Source organism: Lissotriton helveticus, chromosome 3_1 (assembly GCF_964261635.1).
Source record: "Lissotriton helveticus chromosome 3_1, aLisHel1.1, whole genome shotgun sequence".
Classification (NCBI taxonomy): Eukaryota; Metazoa; Chordata; class Amphibia; order Caudata; family Salamandridae; genus Lissotriton; species Lissotriton helveticus.
In genome coordinates, this window is record NC_136061.1 from 1476341661 (window position 1) to 1476359787 (window position 18127).

Consider the following 18127-nt stretch of genomic DNA (forward strand, 5'->3'; position numbering starts at 1 on the left):
TATATCTCTTCTATATATAAACTACTCTCAAGTCTCAAGCCTGTCTTAAAGCCATTTTAAAAACATTTGCTTCTCACATATCCCCCTCTATTGATCACAACTAACTCACCAACGTACCACAAAGAAAATAATTCATGAATGGTTTTCTTTGGCATGCAGTACTAACTCAAATAACCAATGGACTGACTGCTAACGTTGGGCTCCCTGGTAGCGTGCTCCCTACCATAAAGCACTTTAACGCCTCACTAGGGCTAGTAAGCGCTATATAAATGCAATTTTAATTCAATTTAATGGGTAATGAGATATCTCGGTCTTCCTTTCCAGTGGAAGCCAATGCATGAATTCAGCTGTCAGAAAAGGCTTTTTAGAAGAAGGAAGAGAAAGAACTTGGTAAAGTGCATGTAATGATGCATATAATGTGGGGTTTTCTCAGGCGAGGGCATTGGTATGTATTTAGCAATAGCATGTTGTTCATTTCAGTGCAAGGGTCACACCACTTTTTTCTTCAGTTTTCTGCTAGCTTTGATGCCAGACAGGAACACACACTGATTGGATGGAAGGGAGACCCGCTGCCCCTCCCCCCCACGCTCCCTGATTGGCTAATGAATCTAACAGTGCCTGAAGTTAAAGAATAACAAAAGATGGGAGATCAGAAGAGAGGAGTAAAAGAGATGATAGCAAATTATTCAAACAAATAGAAAGTATGGGACTGGAGTGAGATGGGTTGGAATGAAAGGGGAGAGTGGATGTGATTCAGTCAGTCAGTCAATCAAAACAAATATTTATTTAGACTTTAGTCTTCAAACATAAGTTTTTAAAAGCACAAGTAACAAATAAAATCCAAAATAAGCGACACTCAATAAGAAACAGAGGAAAACAAAATTAAAACAATCACATAAAAATGTAAATGTTCCTTACAATACTTTAAAAATATATCAATTTGACCATAAATATGTATCCACAGACAATAAAAATCACCCCATAGTGCACGTCACATCAAATAATCTCATTTCTATCTATAATTTAATTGCTTGCCCCCTATCCTAAAAATCATATTTTATGAAAACAGGTTTTAATAAGGACTTCCTTTGTGCTAAATCCACAGACAATCCACAAGATTGTGAATTAGATCACCTTTCATTGTTGAGGCCACATTTACACATGTTATCTTCATTTAGCAGAATTCCATGCCCTTCGGATATCAAAACTTGGGTTGACCCACATTTAAATCTCAGGAGACTTCAACGCATCTTTACATAAGGAATTTTCTCCAGATAGGAAAATGCCTCATCTCTCATCCATGAATTTATCAAGTGGGAGACAGACTGTTTCTAATTTAAATATATTGAATCCTCCTCCTTGGAGACCTGTTTTGTTATTCTTTTCTGCTCCGCCTTACTGACCTCATCTGGTCAATACCATCTGCTATTTTTAGTTTTAATTTACTACAGAAAGTTGGGATTCTCCCTCTAGCTCCATGCGCCCAGGTTAGATCACTTTGCAATATCTCCCTTTTACATAGCAGAGAAATTCTGAACAATTGCTCGCAGTATACTCTTACGCAGAATTTCATTATCTCTGCATATGCTAAGTGAGTCCACCCAGTCAGGCCTGTTTCTACTCTAACTGCCTTCACCATTGAAGAACATGGGAGATAGAATAGTCTTTCTAGGCACCTTCCTCCTTCGAGGTCACATCTTTTCTTGCCTCCTATGCCAACCACCTGGGCACCATACTGAAACTACGGCCTTATCATACCCTGACATGCTACCCGCACTGTCCATAAGGAGGGACCTCTATTGTGGCTGTCAAATTTCTTCAGTCCCCACACTGATAAAAGTGCCTTGGCTTGTATCGAGGCTAGATGACCCTTCTAGCATAGATCATGGGAGGACCACATCCGTAAATATTTATATATATATTAACTCTTGATTTTTACTATGTTTATTGCCCAACCCAAAGTTTGCCTCATCTTTCCTATAGGGAGCACTTTGGCATTTTCCATGTTTATTTTTTTCTTCTTGCAGTAACTTGTGATTACGTCTTGTTTTCTCTGAAGGTCAATTACTGGCAAATAAAAAAACGAAATTGTCCATTTAAAAAAAGATAGCTAACATGCATGCCATTCATTTTTGGGCTAAAACTCTTCGATTGACTGGATACTTTAGGGTGATCGGCCAAAAAAAGGAAAATAGTGTCAGTGCCAAAATACACTCTTGCCTAAGGCCAGTTCGTATATTGATCCTCTTAGAGAGGGATCCCTCACTGTCTAATTCTACTTGGGCCCAATTGTCCCTATGGAGTTCCGGTAGATTAAAAGCAAATAGTTGGGAATTCGATATTTTTTTAATGCCTTCCATTGCAAGACCCAGTCAACAGAATCAAATGCAGAACTAAAATCTACAAAACAAAAATACAGTACTCAACACTGTTCTATAGGTATATTAGCAATGGCCCATAAGCTAAAACAGTGGTCGATCGTCAAATGACCCTCCTTAAAATCTCCTTGTGCTTGTGGGGAAATTGAATGTACTTATTCGCACTCCTTCAAGACCTTGCCATTTATGTCCAACAGGTTTATTTGCTAGTAGTTTCCTGAGACGCACCTTTTATATATAAATTTGATTGCCACTCACTTCCAACTATGCTGAAATCTTGGGGGCGTGACCAGCAGCATGGCCGAGTAGGACGTGTGCCTGTGCTGCTCCGGCCAGCTGAAGAGATCCAACGTATTTATTGGTGGACAGCGGTTCCTATATCTTGCGAAAACATACTGCTGAGGGTCCCTACATACCCTGGCGACAGAAGGCAGTGAGGCAGTGGCGTGAAGTACCTGTCACTGGTGGCAACGGAGGCTGGAGTATAGGCCCCGAGGAGAAGTCCAAGATGGCGCCGCGGTAGTGCTGGGAGGAGGAGCAGCAGCGAGGCCGAGGACGTCAGCGGCAGTGAGGGTCTGACAGTGCCCGGCGGAGTGTCCTTCGCTCTGCGGACGGGGCCGCGGTGAAGTGAGGAGCGACTGCGGAGCTCGGCCTGGGCTCCGGACTGCACACCTGACACTTGGGGGAGGAGTCGCGGCAGCCGGGACGGCCGGCCGGACCACAGACTTCGGCCCGGGTGGCATGAGGAGAGCACAGTGAGTGTGGGGCAAGGCGAGGCGGTGGCGAAGTGCGGCACCAAGGAGATCCCCCGTCCGGGGTGGGCCCGCAGCTGTGTTGCCGCTCTGCCTCTGAGTCCGTGGTGAGAGGCGCGGCGCATCCGGGGCCTGGTGTCGGCTCTGGGAGACGGGCCCGGCGGTGAGTGAGGGCAGAGGCTGCAGAGACCGCGGCCTGGTGGAGGCAGGAGGTGGAGTGTGTGGAGACGGGAGAGTGCTGTGGAGGCAGCCCTTGAGGACCTTTATCATTGATCAGACATTAGCCACCTGAGAGGCCCCCTAGGCCCACGGCAGTAAGGAGGTTCTGGACCGTGCCTGACTAGTGGAAAGGCACTGGAGACCCAGCTGAGGTGATGAGAGGCCTAGAGAACCGGTTGGCCTGTGAGAAAGGAAGGTGCCTTAGCCCTGATTACTCTGGTGGCACATATCCCTTGTACTGTGGCTGGAGTGGGGGAGGCAGCCGGGACGCCATTTCTTAGCGGAACGCAGCAGGGTCATCTATACCAGGCCTGCTTTGCTTTGCTCCGCCGTTCTATCTGGCTAAGAAGATTGCTGAAGTGGGTGGAGGAGCGGCGAGAACCGGAAAGGCCAGCGGATAGTAACGTCCCTGCCGAGACGCAGATAGTGGACAGCGCAACATTGGCAAGAACTATAGAGACCCTAGGACCCCCAGGACAAGGGACTCTGGACCGATTCACCGTGGCGCCCCTCCCCCGGAGACCTACTCACCGGGAGTGAGTACAGATACGGCACTATTGATGGGAGCCATACAAGAGTCCCGGGAGGGCATACAGGCGTCCCGTGCGGCCCTGGAAACCAAGATCGGGGAAGTGGGCTCCTTGGTCACGCTTCTACGGCAGGACTTTCGAAACTTAACGGAGCGTGTGACAGTGGCGGAGACTAGACTCGGAGAGGCCGAAGACACCATCCAGGACCTGAAGAAGGATATGGCGGAGCTCCAATCCTCGCATAAACAGCTCCTGTAGAAGGTGGATGATGCAGAAAACAGGGCCAGGCGCAACAGCCTCCGAATTGTGGGATTTAGGGAGGGAGTTGAAGGGGCCAATATGGCGGAGTTCCTGCACGCCTGGCTGATGCGCACTTACCCGAAAGATAAGTTCTCGATCTGCTTTGTGATAGAACGGGCACATCAGCTGTCCCAGTCCTGAGGCGGAAGCCGGGAGCTGGAGGTACTCGAACGAAGAACACTTGGCTAATCCAAGTTTTAAACCTTTGTGTGGTGTCACTTGTTAAATCTGTGCTTTTAAACAAAAATTGATTTGCCAAATACCCCCTGAAGCACTCAGCGGTGCATACGCTGTAGCGCTACTTAGAACAACAAAGCGGCCGCCATTAGAGCAGGCGCGCTCGCCGGACACGCCCACTAGAGGCCACGCCCCCTTGACTATATAAACGCTGCTCCACAGCGCAACGACCGATCAGCTGTCCCAGTCCTGAGGCGGAAGCCGGGAGCTGGAGGTACTCGAACGAAGAACACTTGGCTAATCCAAGTTTTAAACCTTTGTGTGGTGTCACTTGTTAAATCTGTGCTTTTAAACAAAAATTGATTTGCCAAATACCCCCTGAAGCACTCAGCGGTGCATACGCTGTAGCGCTACTTAGAACAACAAAGCGGCCGCCATTAGAGCAGGCGCGCTCGCCGGACACGCCCACTAGAGGCCACGCCCCCTTGACTATATAAACGCTGCTCCACAGCGCAACGACCGATCAGCTGTCCCAGTCCTGAGGCGGAAGCCGGGAGCTGGAGGTACTCGAACGAAGAACACTTGGCTAATCCAAGTTTTAAACCTTTGTGTGGTGTCACTTGTTAAATCTGTGCTTTTAAACAAAATTGATTTGCCAAATACCCCCTGGAGCACTCAGCGGTGCATACGCTGTAGCGCTACTTAGAACAACAAAGCGGCCGCCATTAGAGCAGGCGTGCTCGCCGGACACGCCCACTAGAGGCCACGCCCCCTTGACTATATAAACGCTGCTCCACAGCGCAACGACCGATCAGCTGTCCCAGTCCTGAGGCGGAAGCCGGGAGCTGGAGGTACTCGAACGAAGAACACTTGGCTAATCCAAGTTTTAAACCTTTGTGTGGTGTCACTTGTTAAATCTGTGCTTTTAAACAAAAATTGATTTGCCAAATACCCCCTGAAGCACTCAGCGGTGCATACGCTGTAGCGCTACTTAGAACAACAAAGCGGCCGCCATTAGAGCAGGCGCGCTCGCCGGACACGCCCACTAGAGGCCACGCCCCATCGCCCTACAAATGTGCATCTACAGGAAGCGCAGCGGACGAGCGCAGCGGGAGCGCCGTTTGCGCGCCGAAGGCGCGCCTAAGGCAAGCCCGTCTGCGCCCGTCCGCGACCAGCCGGGACCCAGGGCCATAACCCCTGGCCCCTTCCTCGCCTATACCAGGACCTATAGCTCGGCGGCCCTACACAAAATAGGTAGGAATTGTACTCCCCAATGCCCTCGTATATATGCCCCCACCGAACTACCCGGCTCATGTCAGGGATGCAAGCACCTCTTCCGCAAAACTCCGTCGGTCAAGGCTCAAGTATTCCATATGTTTGCACTAAACTGCCGCTCTCTACCGAAACACCATACGGAGATTGCCATATTGCTCGAGGAGAAAAAACCTGACGCAATCTTCCTGACAGAGACATGGCTCACTGCCCACTCCGATCCAGACGTGGTGCGAGCAATACCCGTAGGCTATCACATTCTTAGAGTGGACAGACCGGTCGGCAGAGGCGGAGGTCTGGCGATCATTCTGAAAAACCAGTACCAATGCCGCTTCTCGGCAGACAATATCCCTGATTGTGAAAGCGCAGCTTTCCGCTTAGAGTTCGACGCAAACAACTCCTTCTCAGGGACCCTGATTTATCGCCCCCCGGAACCTGTAAAACTGTTCCATAGGTCCCTGCCAGAAATCATTGCGGAAAGAACCCTCACCTCAGCCAACCACACGATTTTGGGGGACCTCAATCTTCATTTTAATTCCCCTGCTGATCACATCGCACAGGATTTACTAGAAGACCTGGAGGCCCTCCAACTCACCCAGCTGGTGGCGGCTCCGACCCATGGAAAAGGCAATTTGCTAGACCCCATTTTCAGTAACTGCCTGGACCTAACTGTTGATCAACCCATTCCCCTTCCGTGGTCAGACCACTTTCTGGTCCCTTTCTCGTGGGCCACTCATAAAAATCCCCAAGCACCCCCCCAAGTGACCATCAGGAGGAACTGGTCAAAACTCCCGTTGGAATCCTGGCTGCACCAACTGGATTCCACTCGTCCCTCACCCTGTCCGGATCCTAATGTGGGAAATGACATCTATAGAGACTGGATCACCCGCACACTAGACTCCACTCTACCGATGCGTAAATCCTCCTCCAAGAGACTTCATAAATCCGCCCCATGGTTTTCAGACTCTCTAAAACAGCTTAAACGCACTTGCAGACAAAGAGAGAGAGCCTGGCGCCTAGACTTCCTCCCAGAAAAGAAGACCTCTTATAAAGAGGCCATCAAGGTATATAAAGAAGGGATCAGAGCAGCCCAGACTACCTATTTTTCAGAGAAAATAATGGAAGCAAAGTCTAAACCTAAGGAAATTTTCCAAATCATAAAACAATGCTCTAGCGCCACCACAGCTCCCCCCCCCATCAAATCCCAGGAGCAATGCAACGAGCTTGCAGATTTTTTCCACAATAAAGTTTTAAAAATCTATTCCACCTTCCCACCTGTAGCCACGCCCCTGGAAGTGTTCAAATCACCTCTCCTCAGACCACTTCCCTGTCCAGGCCAGCCGTCGCTCGAGCACTTTCTCCCCCTCGACCTCGACACCTTAAGCAAAGTGGCCCGTGTGGTCAAGTCAGGATCTCCCCGTGACCCAGCCCCGCCAGACACCTTGATGCAGGCAAGCAAAGCCACCTTGCCTGTAATCTTGGATCTCTTGAACTCGTCCATCTCTGCATGCTCTGTCCCTACAGCTTGGAAGCAGGCCATGGTACAGGCACTGCTAAAGAAACCTAGCCTAGACCCTAACGACCTGTCAAATTATCGTCCCATCTCACTCCTTCCTTGGACGAGCAAGGTGCTAGAGAAGCACATAAATGCACAGTTGGTGCAGTTCCTGGAGGATCACTCGCTGTTACACACATCCCAGACAGGTTTCAGACCACAACACGGGACAGAAACCGCCTTATTAGCAGTCACCGAAGATACGAGAAGGATTCTGGACCAGGGAGGATCAGTGGCAGTGATCCTCCTTGATCTAAGTGCCGCATTCGATACGGTCAGCTATTCCACCCTGCTGGACCGTCTCCATAACATCGGAGTTTCAGGTGACGCTTTAAGGTGGTTTGAATCCTTTCTGTCTGGGAGGTCATTCCAGATCTTCGACGGTGTAACAGTATCCTCCAGAAAACCTCTGAGCTGCGGAGTACCACAGGGCTCCTCCCTTAGCCCTGTGCTGTTTAACATCTACATGAGGCCGCTGGCAAGTGTCGTCGAACCGCATGGCATCAAAATCGTGTCATACGCCGACGACACCCAGCTGGTGGTCTCGCTGGCCACCGAGAACAGCAAATGCTCCCCAGCCGATCTGCTACACTGCCTAGAGGACATAAAGGGTTGGATGACCAACTCCTCCCTTAAATTAAATGGTGATAAGACGGAGCTCATGCTCCTAGGCCCACCCTCTCCAGTCCCATTCACCTCCCTGTGGCCCAATGTACTGGGTCCCCCCCCCACCCCAAAGGAAAGCGTGAAGAGCCTGGGAGTGTGGTTGGATAACAAACTCACCTTCTCCACCCAGGCCGCAAAACTATCGGCCACATGCTTCGGCCTTCTAAGAACCTTGAGGAAGGTTCTTCCGCTGCTGCCGCTAGAAGCCAAGAAGATTGCGGTCCAAGGGCTAATCCAGTCTCGCCTGGACTCGAACAATGCCCTATACATGGGGGCACCTGAGTTTACACTTCGGAAACTACAGCTTGTCCAAAACTGTGCAGCTCGTTCCTTGCTAGAAATCCCGCGCACTCAGTCTGCTAAACCTGCTCTAATAATTCTCCACTGGTTGCCAGTGAGGCAGAGGATAGCCTTCAAAGCATTGTGCCTGGCGCACCGCACTTTCTGGAACACAAGCCCAGCGATCAACAGGAATCTTGTCACCCCCTATCATCCCAACAGGAACCTACGATCAAAGGAGGCCTTCCTTGCCATCATTCCCAGAGTCAAGCGAGCCAGAGCAGGGGGAAGAATGTTCTCGCTGAACACCGCTAGGCTCTGGAACGACCTTCCCCTCTCACTCCGGTCCAACTCAAACCTTCTTTCATTCCGCAAAAACTTAAAAACATGGTTGTTTGACAAACCCACTGTACCATAGCACCTTCTCCGTCACTTCTGGTCAGCTCAGCGCTTGGACGCCCGCGGGCAGCAATTCGCGCTTTATAAATACCGTTACAATTACAATTACATCGGGCACTGATGGCGAAGCCGCCAGTGGGGGCTAGGTCGCGACCAGTCATTGCCCGCTTCCTGAATTTCTTGGACAGAGACATGATCTTAAGGGAAGCTCGGAAGCTAGGGGAAATCCGTCTGGAGAACGCACAGATCATGATATTTCCGGACTATAGCCAGGAAGTGCAGAAGCAGAGGCGCTCCTTTGACGCGGTGAAGGCTAAACTGAGGGATCTCCGCATTCAGTACATGCTTCTCTTCCCTGCAAAGTTAAGTCATCTACAAGTAGAGAACGTATTTATTTTCGCACCCGGAAGACGCAGTGGCTGGAGAAGTGCCCCCCCCTGACAAGACTTGGGTCTGGGACTCGGAGGGCAACGGAGGCTTGAAAGCCCACGGAGACCCCGAGGAGGTCGCCAAAGCCACAGAGACTGAGACAAATGCGTACCCTGTACAAGGATCAATATGGCAGCGGCGGCGGAGCTCGGCCTCCTTGGACCCCGGTCAGCTGCCGGGTTCCAGGTTTCGCTGCCTAGCTGGGAACGCACGGTCAGAGGGAGAGGAAGAGCCTGGTGGTACTTCTTCGAAGGGTGATGACGCGGAGGAGCAATCACTGCATCCCCTGGTAGTGGCGATCAACGACATGGAGCAGGAATTTGTTCGGGAAGCGGGAGCATCGCCAGGGGACCCCCAGGACTCTAATTCGTGAAGCAGGGACACGCTGGACCGACCACGTATGGATTCAGTGGCCGGGGAGCACGCAAGTTGGACAACGCCTTACAATTTGCTCTGTTTTCTGGTGTAATGTTCTTTCTTGTTTGTATCTGCTTGAGAGTATACCTCTGTATGTTTCCTAGTTAAGAGTTTCAGAGCAGGTTTCTTGGGGGTAAGATTGGGAGGGCGACAGACCTTCACCTGGAAGGCCTACTCTCTGTCTTAGGATGGCATTGGGACTGGAGGGGAGAGGGAGGTGGGGGGGTGGAAAGGGGGAAGTTACTCCTTTATTGGGGTTGGGACGGGAGGCGGATCTACATGAGAAAACATTTTGTTTGGGGGAGGTTCTTGTTTCAGCATGTCGCGACGGGAACTGTTATTCACACCTAGGATCCCGGAGCCCTACTCCCTCTGCAACTGAGAGACTTATGTTACAATGCCAAGTACACTGCCAGTTAGTCATGGTACGGTGGCGGGGGGGGACACCAAAATTCTAATTTGGAACATGAATGGCCTGGGCAACACAGATTAAAGGGGTCCGGTACAAGCCTACGTGAAACAGGTAGGGCCTGATATTGTTCTGATGCAGGAAACACACCTTCTGGGCACCAAGTGTGGCTTCCTGGCGAGGGGTCCTTACAGAGTGCTAGCCCATGCGGGGTACACCAGGGGCTCTAGGGGGGTAGCCATCCTGATTAAGAAGATTCCTCCCTTTGTGGTCGGGCAGACATGGATAGACCCTTTGGGGACCTACGTGGGAGTGCGGGGCTTGTGGGGATGACAGGAATGTACAATAATTTCCGTTTATGCGCCGCCTAAACTGCAGCCCGGGACACTGTCGGGAGTCACAGACATTCTACTGAACACATCGAAGACCCTACAGGTGGTGGGCTGGACTTTAACAATGTCATGTCTCTGGTGCAAGATAGGTCAGGATGTAGGTCCAGGGACTCGACCCCAACCCCTCTGGCCGGAACGGTCTCCACCCTGGGATTAGTGGACGTATGTAGGTGGCTCCACCCTGACGCTAGCATCTACTCTTACTTCTCGGGGGCTCATAGGGTGTACTCCAGAATAGACTACATCTTTATGTCCAGACAGAGGATGTGGCGGAGTATCAGGTGAGAGGTATCTTGGACCATTCACCTCTCCTGGCACAGGTGGGGGGGGGGGGGGTGACGGGCGGTGGGGACAAAGAATTGGAGGCTGACGGCTTGGGATTTACTGAACAAGGATCTACTGAATGCGGATGTGAAGGTCTACCTAGCCGAAAACGAGGGTACAGTTTTGTCGGGGATAGTTCTCTGGGAAGCCCTTAAGGCGGTTCTGTGGGACAGGGCCCAGAACACACTGGCATGGGAAAAGAGGAAGGTGCAGGAGGAGGTCCGGACTCTGGAAGCCCAGATTTTGGACTTGGAATCACCATGTGATTCTGGGCAATTTAAAAAAGTGCAACCTCCTCGATTTTATAGGCAATTATGCCAATTGCTGGAAGTACGATCATTGGTCTGACTCGTGTGAGTGCTTCGCGTTTTCTTGCGTACCCAGGTTCCTAGCCTCATAAAAGGCCCGTAATAGTCAGCAAAGGTCTGAGCTATCTGCATGTCTGTCCGCCGCATCTGCCCTCGTGCGTCCCTCACCTGCTCCACCCACCGCGCATCCCTCTCTTTCCTGCTCAGCCACGCCAAGAGCCTCCCCGACTTATCCCCTACATCATACAGCCGATGTAACGGCCCAAGTGGTCAATAAAGACCCACAGACTCTTAGACGACTTCTGGATGCGCAGCGACAATGTAGGGATTTGGCGAAGGGAGAGCAGGCGCTTGCGACATTACATCGGCCGTATGATGTAGGGGATAAGTCGGGGAGGCTCTTGGCGTGGCTGAGCAGGAAAGAGAGGGATGCGCGGTGGGTGGAGCAGGTGAGGGACGAACAAGGGCAGATGCGGCGGACAGACATGCAGATAGCTCAGACCTTTGCTGATTATTACGGGCCTTTTATGAGGCTAGGAACCTGGGTACGCAAGAAAACGCGAAGCACTCACTCGAGTCAGACCAATGATCGTACTTCCAGCAATTGGCATAATTGCCTATAAAATCGAGGAGGCTGCACTTTTTTAAATTGCCCAGAATCACATGGTGATTCCAAGTCCAAAATCTGGGCTTCCAGAGTCCGGACCTCCTCCTGCACCTTCCTCTTTTCCCATGCCAGTGTGTTCTGGGCCCTGTCCCACAGAACCGCCTTAAGGGCTTCCCAGAGAACTATCCCCGACAAAACTGTACCCTCGTTTTCGGCTAGGTAGACCTTCACATCCTATAAAATCGAGGAGGCTGCACTTCTTAAAATTGCCCAGAATCACATGGTGTTTGAACTTCCGGCCAGACCCGAAACTGGTTCCCCAGCTTTATATAGTTACGTCTGATTTACGTGCTCTGTGTATTAAAACGGGATTTTCGCTTTCGGTTATACACTAGAATCATGGATAACCACACAAGTCTTGTTAATACCTAGCAGGGCTATGCATAGTTAACCTTAAATGTGCTGTTTTCTGACAAATCTCAGATTTTTGCTGTCTGTTCCTCAGCGCCTCCAACCATGGCTGCAGCAGGGTCGGGCTTTTCTAAATCTGCACTGCACCGAGGACATATTTTCATAATACACGAATATGGCGAAACCAATTGGCATGGCCAATGCTTGTTATGTACAGCGATCCATTCCCATCAAGGCCTGGTCTGGGCAAGAAAAAAAATGGCAATAAAAATAAAAAGAAATATATGAGATTTTAAGCTCTTTTGGTCGGAGCTTATGCTGGTTGCTAAAACTCTCTTCGTTATAGACCCTCACCTGCAACTTAGCTTATCATTTGTGTAGGGGTCATTATCAATTACTGTAGCACCCAGGAGCCGGATGCAATGCTCGGGTGTTCTAATAAACTTCAGCAATAATTACTAATACAATAATCCTCGATTCTACATGAAATATTAGCACTTTAGTGGTCTAAGAAGCCTAAGATATAATTGCAGCTGTTAAAAGTGTTCCTGGCTAGCTCAATCTTAAAAAATGATAAATGTAAGTATTATTGTACATAAACATACACAAAGTGGGACAACACTTGGCCTTCGTTGATGCATGGGGCTTACCATTAAACAGATTACAATGAATTAATTTACTTTCATATCTTTAAGCCAACCCTTTACTACTAAAGTTTAGCTACTAAAACTAAAATGTTGTGAGTTAATGCTGGCACATTGGCGATCTACTGCAACTTTAGGACTCTAAATATAGTGAGTGTGCGTAAGTGTGTCAGGGCATTAGTTGGAGAGCCCCACCACATCTACTATTAATGTTCCCACACTTGCCGGAAGAGCGACATTTACAAAGGATGAGTCTACGAGACCCACACTGCAGAGAAGATGGTGGGCCAGTGGCAAGTTCATCCCTGAGGGTATGTGTTTTGGAAGGAGGCTGGCCATTACAGTTATTGTTTCTGCCCAATGAATGACAAAGCATCGATAAAACAAAAGGAGGCGATGGAAAAGTTCCACAAGGCACACCAACTCTTTCTATTCCTAGTCTCCCCTTAACTCACGCACTTCCTCTACGCCAATACCATTGTTTAGTTAACAATCCAAAACCAACAAACAAAACTGGTGGTTATATAAGAACAATGCACTAGCTTTTCTACAGCTTCGGTTGCCTCCCTCAGTCCGCGCCCTCCAAATCTGTAAAAACCACAAATCATGCACTAACGTTCATTCCATTCAAAGGGTTAAAACACAATTCTTGTTTGCAACCTTGTTAGTTTTCACAGCCTTGCACGATGCGTGGTGGGACACTACCTGCTCTTCTTTAGCCGCAGTCTCGAGAAGAGTTTGTTTTTCTTTCTGTGGGGATGGGGCGAGCACGTAAGACACCAGGGTAGAGATTCACTTTTCTTTTTTTTCTCTCAATGCAGCAGAGACTAGATTTCAGGAGCGTAATTCACTGGAAGCATCTTCAACAAAAACCGCACTCACCTGGACATCCTTGCTTCTCTACCATGCATACCTTCTTTAATGATAGCCTGTATGTGCTTCGAAGGTCAACCAATTCACAGACAAAAGGAACAAAGTAACAGTGCAACCATCTCGGACCACATCGTGTCTGGGATCATCAAATAAAAAGTGGCTTTCAGAAGTCCAATTAATTGTTCACGTCCAACCAAGACATCAGCCAGGATTTTCAATATATTAAAAAAAAAAAAAAAAAATTCGAGGCATGCTCTTGTGTATCTTGGTTGGTTGTGGAGGTTGGTGGGAGTTAAGATACTTTTAGCAAAGAAAATAAATATATGTAATATTATTTGTTCAAATATTTTATATTACCAGCGAATGTTTCGCTGTGGAAAGGATCAACTCTTAGTTCAACGTCTGGGTGTAATGGTGCATTCCAAGTCTGCGATTCCATAACAGCAAACAGTTCCAGGTAATAACATCGTTTTCCAAAACATCTTTTGAAAACATTACTATTAAAAACACCTTGCATAAATACATCATTTTTCTATGTAGTCATTTTTGACCAAAACAACTTTTGATAAATTTTGACCTCCACTTAGCATTTATGTAACTTCACCCTCTAACCCCTCCAAATCCCCCTTATCATTTGTGTCTTTTCTGTGTGTGTTGAGGTGCCTCTCCCCGTGTGTTTATATACATGCAAAAGTTAAAAACATTAAAATACATAAATAGTTGGGTTTTATTATGTTTAAAGTTATTTTTATATCCCCCAAACCACCTTAATTCTGGTAAGCCTTTTCCATATCTTGATATATTTATATATATTACCTACTGGCGGTCGCTATAGGTAGTTATAGTTAGGACCTAGTTTCCACAGGAAAAGCGTTTTTTGTTTTCTCAATATCTTTGGCGCCGGTTGACGAATCTTTGCGAAATTTTCAAAACTAGTAGCCCGTTCCGGTCAGCTCCTGTCTTGAAACTTTCGGGGTGATTCAACAAGCGGGGTCCGAGAAAAAAGGGGGGTCCCAAAACGTGTTTTCCTCATGTAATTTTCCGTAGGAAACTTTAGACACAGCTACAGCCCGAACTGCTGAACGTAATTACACCACATTTGGCAAAAAGGTAACCCTTGGTTCAGAAAGAGACCCTTTTTTCTTCAAATGGTGTAAATCCGTTCAGTAGGTCCTGAGAAATTTGAAAAAGAAAAAGTTTCGATATCTAGGGGCGCGGTGGAGTCGCGACCCCTCCCGATCACGAGCTTCACTGTGATTTGCTGCCAACACTCCAAACCAGGAAGTGTTGGCAGCCATCTTGTGATTCAGTAGAACCGAGTCACAAGAAAACAGTAAAACAAAGTTGAAAAAAAAGAAAAGGGGGCAGCATAGAAACACCTTGATCCCCTAGGCCTGTTCAGGGGGTCCACAAGGACCCCCAGGGCCAAAAAAAGCATTTTTATATTTTAAATTTCAGTGAAATTTGCGCTTGGGTCGCGAATCCCGCTGAAATGTTTTTTAAAAATGAAGCGCAGGCTCCCGGGGTTCATTTACTTGAGGCCCCCGGGTGGGCCAGGTCCCAGGGGCACTGTGAAAAAATATTAGAGGGGGCCCCCGCACCCCAGGGACCGCCACCTCCCCGGGGCTACGTTTGTAATGTGCAGGAGGGCACACGGCCCTCCCGCAGCCCAGGAGACCGCCATCCCCCGGGGCTGGTTTAATTTGTGGGGGCGACTCCAAGGCCCCCCTCGAAACCCGGGGCCAGCCTCCCCGGGGCTTGTTTAATTTGTGGGGGGCCTCCAAGGCTCTCCCCACCCCAAGCCCCGGGGACCGACACCCCCGGGGCTTTTCTCAAATATTCACGGGGCACAGCACCCCCCCTGCAGCCTGCCACCCCCTGGGGCTTCTATTTTAAATAATTATTAAACCTGTGTCGGGGGCTCGAGCCCCCCACACGCCCGGGGACCGCCACCTCCCAGGGCACTACAAATGTAAAATGGTGTGTCAGTTATGAACCCCCGAGCCCCGGGGACCACCACCTCCCCGGGGCTATTTTTACGAAGGAGCACTCGATGGCCATGGGGACCGCCAACCCCCAGGGCCGGCTCCTGCAGTGTCCCGGGGTACCTACCCCGGGACACTGTTTTTTGCAACAACAGGGCGGGAGCATGGCACCCGCCCTGTCATTGCAAACTCTGGTTTGGATTTTGGAAGCAAGATTCCAAAGCAGATTGCTTTTCCACAAGGGGAGCTGCTTGTCAGCAGCTCCCAGTATGGAAAAGCAATGCCGGCTCCCGCAGAAAGCCGGCGGGACTGTGGGGGCTTTGGGCTCCCCCCACGGTCACCAATGGATAGGGGCGGCCCGGGGGATGGGGCTGGAAGCGGCTCAGGAGTGGGGCCACGCGTCCCCCTCCCCCAAAAATAAATACTTTTAAAAATAAAGGCCGGCCCCAGGGGATGGGGTCTCTGGGGCATATAGAGGCCTCAGGAGGGGGGCCACGCAGCCCCCCTCCTTAAAAAGTTAAACATATGTGGCCATGCCCCGGGGGATGGGGTCACCGGGCTGGGATTGGCCACGGGAGGGGGGGACCACGCAACCCCCTTCCCATTCAGATTTTTTTTGTTTTTTAAAAGGGGTCAGGCCCTGGGGGATGGGGTCCCCAGGGGCCAAAAAAGGAAAAAGGGGGGCCACACAGCCACTTTCTAAAAAAAGAAATAAAAAAAAGACCGGCATCGTGCCGGAGGCCCTGCCCCCTCCCAGCAACACTCTGCAAACGCACCCTGTGGCGCAGTTTACTTTGGGGAATACATTCCCCTTCAATACTGGGGGTCCCTGGGGGCCTACTAGCCCACCAGGTACCACCAGTATGCGCCACATGGCTGCCTTGCAGAGAGGTGGTCCAAGGCCATGCCCCTTTTTACACCTCTCTGCAACGCAGCTCTGTGGCGCTTAGTGGAGGTACCTGGTGGGCTAGTTGGTATAGCCAGTGACAAATGAGCTTATATGTTAAGTAAACGAGGAGTCACTAGAAAGTGCAGGACTGGTCCACTACCAAACACCCGCAAGTGCAGCTAAATTATATGGTTTTAGTTCCAGCCTGCAGGAGAACCCAGGAGCGTCATTTAAGCTAAGAGGGGTACATGCTACTTCAGCCAGTTGCTGCTGCCTACTTGCAGCCACTGAGAGTTTGCTTATTCAAAAACATACCTTTTAAAAATAAGCAAGCTGGTGGCCTCCAACTGTTGTAGTACATAGTGGTTCTTCACTAGTTATTAAACTGTCTGAGCTTGTTGTCACTTGGAGCGGACTATGGATTGCTAAAAAATAAAGATTCATTTATAAGGCCAAGCATTGTTGTTTCCTGTGATGTCACTTGGCTAAAACAACTTCTGCAACCACTAACAATTTGTGTAGGACCCCACCTGTTTACCACATTAGCGCAGATATTTTACAACTTCAGGCCCGTCAATAATTGGAGGCCTTCACTGCTGAAAACAAAACAATTACACGTCTTCAGCAGTACCAAGTGACACTCAGTAAACGACTACTTTGTTTATTTGAGAAAGATGTTTGTTTTGAGAGAAGTGTTATGCCAATTGTTTCGCCACACAGCCAGGGTAAACATGGTCTCTGTTTTTGGAATTGACTCACCAGTTATTTTCAGACTAGTGACAAGATACTTTGGGCCTCAGGGATTTCATTGCCCACTTTTTGCCTTGCTGAGCACAAACAAGAGAAATGCCTAGCACATGGATACTGGAAATCATCATCGAGGGCTGCACTAGTCAAGTTTACAGTATAAGCAAGGAATATACAAAATTACTAGTTATATTACCCAGTGGCAGTTGCCACTGGGCAGTTATAGTTAGGTCAGTGTTACCACGGGAAATGCGTTTTTTGGAAAACACAACTTACAACTTTGACACCGCTTGATGAATCTTCATGAAACTTTGTTAAAAAGGTGCTCTAGATTGTACAGGGAAAATCTTGGGATGATCCGCCAAGCGGGGGCCATGGAAAAAGGTTCAGATACAATATCCATTGACTTTTGTAAGAAGCACTGCTGCAAAAAATGATGGATGGAATTACACCAAATTTGGAAGGAAGATAGATGTTGGTCTGCAGATGGTGCTTTTTGTGATTTGGTGTACATCCATTCAGTAGTTTTTGAGAAATGAAGGTTAAAAAATATTTGCATATCTGGACAGTTGGGTCCGCAAGAGTGCTATTTTAAAAATAGAGCATTCCGATTGGCTCAGGGAGCTTTTTTCCCGTTGGGTCAATTCGCTCCTACTGGTGTTAGACCCCAGCGGGAGCAAGCGCTCGGTTTGGCTGCCAGCAACATGAGAAAAATGTTGCTGGCAGCCATTTTAGGACTCGGGGACTTAGTCCGCTGTCCTGACGTATAAAAAATGAATAATATAAGTGGTAGGGTAAAGATACCCTACCACCTATGCTCTGTGGGGGGACCCACAGGGCCGCCCAGGCCAAAAATATAAGTAAAAAAATAATGATCAGCGTTTTTTGCCATGATCCTGTGGAACTCCCACACAATCACAGCTAAAAAAATGGTGATTGTCATGTTTTTAGGTATACATGGAGTGTTGAGGCGTGACTAAGGGCCATTTTGGGCCCCGGGATACATCACCTGAGGCCAAGCATATTACTGAAGGGGAGGGAGTGTGACGCCCCCATCCCTGAGCCTTGTTAGCCCCCCTCCCCCTTTTTTTGGAACTGGGGAATGGGGTCCCTGGGGCCAATTAAGGTTCGGACAGTAGGCTGCACACCCCCTCTCCTTAATAAA

General features: G+C 49.1%; 1 protein-coding gene across 12 annotated transcripts in view; it reads right to left on the minus strand.

The window, feature by feature from the left end:
• BIN1 (bridging integrator 1) overlaps positions 1 to 18127 on the minus strand; it is a 617822-nt gene that overhangs the window by 206109 nt on the left and 393586 nt on the right. For 8 of the 12 annotated variants that reach the window (XM_078682096.1, XM_078682097.1, XM_078682098.1 and 5 more), the window contains exon 11: positions 13174 to 13218. The exons of the other annotated variants lie outside the window; for them this stretch is intronic. In XM_078682096.1, the coding sequence (XP_078538222.1) occupies positions 13174 to 13218 (45 nt within the window). The remainder of the gene's footprint in view (positions 1 to 13173; positions 13219 to 18127) is intronic. 12 annotated transcript variants of the gene reach the window in all.